We start from the raw sequence: 3,132 nt of genomic DNA on the forward strand, positions 1-3,132 counted from the left end.
GATAAAATGCCCCCCTGGTCACGGCCGACAAATGGTCTTCCAGTGTCAGCCGCGGATCCAGGAGGACACCCAAGTTGCGAGCCCTCTCTGAGGGGGCCAAAGTTTCGCCCCCTATAGACAGCGATGGAATCAGCTGGCTATGCCGGGGCGCCGGCAACCACAGCCACTCGGTCTTGGAAGGGTTGAGTCTGAGTCTGTTGACACCTGTGTCCTAGAGTATCCACACCATATACATATTTAGCTCTGCACCTCACAGCAACTCCAGCCAAGAATAGTCTACCTCTGAAGTCTTAGGCCCATAAACAAAATGGTGTAACAAACATATATAGAGGTAGGGCTTTCTAGTTTAAATAATTCTGTTGCTACAGGGATAGCTTTAGTCCCATGGTGGCGAACCTATGGCACGCGTGCCACAGGTGGCATGCAGAGCCCTCTCTGTGGGCACACGTGTTGTCTCTGTGGGCACGCGTGCCTCGGCCTTCAGCTGGGTTTTATAAAACCTTTTTGCTTTAGGCCTCCACCGCCGTGTGCAAAAAAAAAAAAGGTTCAATCAATCAATCAATTTCAACTTCTTGCAGGGAAAAAAAAGATATCGCAAAGTTGGAACTGATTGATTGAACTTTTTAATCCCACCCAGTCTGCCATTATCACCGCAGCCACGCCCACCCAATGGGCCACACCCACCCGGCACTCGATGATATGTAAGTGGGTTTTGGGTTGCAGTTTGGGCACTCGGTCTCTAAAAGGTTCGCCATCACTGCTTTAGTCCATTGGTGGTGAAGTATGGGGTTCCATGATAATGGAACCAAGGTTTGACTTTAATCTTTGACTAATCCCTCCTTGATAGTTAAAGTGCTTTTCTATTTAAAAGAGGCTGCTTTGATAAATCAATCTGTCTCCACTCTGAAAATGTATGTTTCCTATCCAGATATTTGGACAATCAATCCCAAAGTGAAAAACCATAGGTTAGAATCCTTCGGATTTTACTGGAGATCCTGCAAAATTGGGAAGAAAACAATCAGACTTTAATAATTTAACTGCAGCCATTTTTTTCAGTCAAGATTTCAGCAAAATGTAGTACCTTCCAACTCCTGCCTTGCCTTTGTGACATCATGAAAGGAGTCTGAGCAAGGATCCCTACCATAGTACAGTCTGTGAAACATTTATACTTGAAATTTTTGTAAAAAGCAGCAGTTACAATTTAAAGGGTGTTCGGAATGAGCTTTTAAATGGTTTCAGTGCTTCACTTGGATTTTGCCTTTGCAGCATTCCAGTTGTGCTTTAGGCAGTACGCTATCTCAAAAGCCTTTGACTTTCATTGAAAAGGGGCAGTAAATTAGTCACATTATCTCCATCATGTTTGTAGGAGAATGGAGTTAGTTCTTAAAATGGCAACTTCTCTGTTTATTAAATTTCACAAGATTTATTAAAAACAGTACATCTAACAGGATTGCAACTTTAAATATAATTGTCTTATAATTTGTAATACATTGTGTCCATATAAGTAATGCTAGGTTTTCCTTTATTTTCAGATCCTTGCATCTATTGAGCTTCTGGCCCGGTCGTTGCCAAAAATTCACCGCAGCGCATCTGAACCCTCTTTGAACCGTGCTGGTTTCCAAACAGAGGATTTTAGCTTGTATGCTTGCACGTCTCCAAAAACACCTATCCAGGCGGGGGGATACGGTGGGTTTTTGGTACTGAAAACAAATTGAGAATGATTTCTAATTCCATTAAGCGATTTAAAATCGTTGACAAAGATGGACTGACCGACTAAGGGCTTATCTAATCCTGGGCTTTCAGTCTGCTCAGATTAGCATCTGTTGCTGGCAACAGAGGGTCCTCAGAATTGCCATCCTAGACAGGCTCAGGAATGCCACTTCAGTAAAAAGATTCTCAGAAACTAATATGTACCCGTTTAGGTTATAGGTGAAATGTTTCTTTTTTGTATGTTTCATTGTTATGGTTTAATTTGATCCTAAGTAGAGTTTTGTGTTTGCATCATAAAAGTATTTTGTCATTCGATAGCAACACTTTTAGATCAACAATATTGATGGCAATGCAAAAAAGGTAAGGTAAAAGAGTATAAAAACCAGGTGCCTCTTGATTTATTTGTCAAAGTTGAGCAAATATCATAGAATATCAAGGCTCTGGCCAGTAGCATGTTTTGTTTAACTACCTGCTCACTCAAAAACATTTTTTCCTTAATACATAAGTCTTTATTTTCTTTTGATATTTCTTTATATTGCTTCTGTTCTTATCCTACTGTTGACTAAAACTACCTTTATCTATTTTAAATTATCCCAGTCTTGTTTTTGTCTCTACAGTTGTATGTTGAAATGCCTGCTATGTATTAAAACAATGATGCCCATAATGGGGTAAAATAGTCTTGTAAAAGCAGAGTGGTAAACTTTAAAAGTTGTTTAAAGGTGGGATATAAACATTTCACCACTAGTTTTCTCTCAAAAGTCAATGGCTTTGCTGTTATTGCTCAACTTTTTGTAGGTTAATGTTTCTTCTGAAATCTCCTTTCTATGGAGAAAATGTCTCATGCTTTTGTATGGAATTTATCCAGTTAGGCTCAGATCTCCAGTAAAGCAAATTGTAATTCAGGGTTTCTTGGACAGAATTCTTTCTGTTTTCTCTCCTCCCCACCTTTTTTTAAAAATTTGATATTTTGATATCTATCTTCAAAAAGTAAATTCTCATACTGCTATTGTTACATTGCCCTTGGCTTAAATAATAACCTTTGTTATTTTCAGCATTGAACTTTTTGCCTACTGGTAGATCTGTCTTTCTCAATTTTATGCCCCCTTAAGATCTCCAGGATAAATCTTGGAGATAGGAAAACTGAGAAAGGCTCCAGGTGGGTTGATATTTGCTGTATTTTGTTGTTCATGACAAAGAATTGGGAACCTGTCTATTTTATTTTATTTTTATTATTTTAATTTCTATACCGCCCTTCTCCCGCAGGACTCAGGGCGGTGCACAGCATATTAAAACAGATACACATATCAATAAAAATAAAAACCCCTCTAAAACCAAATTAAAACCAAATATTCGAAGCTGTGTTCCAATTAAAATTATACTTAAAATCGTCCCTAAATAAAATCCTCCTTAGGTCAGGCCCGC

General features: G+C 39.0%; 1 protein-coding gene across 1 annotated transcript in view; it reads left to right on the forward strand.

Moving 5' to 3' along the window:
* Nucleotides 1–3,132, forward strand: part of BRAF (B-Raf proto-oncogene, serine/threonine kinase) — a 59,897-nt gene that overhangs the window by 53,683 nt on the left and 3,082 nt on the right. The window contains exon 18 of the mRNA XM_015817269.1: nucleotides 1,533–1,686. Within this exon, the coding sequence (XP_015672755.1) occupies nucleotides 1,533–1,686 (154 nt within the window). The remainder of the gene's footprint in view (nucleotides 1–1,532; nucleotides 1,687–3,132) is intronic.

This window comes from Protobothrops mucrosquamatus, unplaced genomic scaffold, assembly GCF_001527695.2.
Source record: "Protobothrops mucrosquamatus isolate PMUCROS unplaced genomic scaffold, P.Mucros_1.0 scaffold_126, whole genome shotgun sequence".
NCBI lineage: Eukaryota > Metazoa > Chordata > Lepidosauria > Squamata > Viperidae > Protobothrops > Protobothrops mucrosquamatus.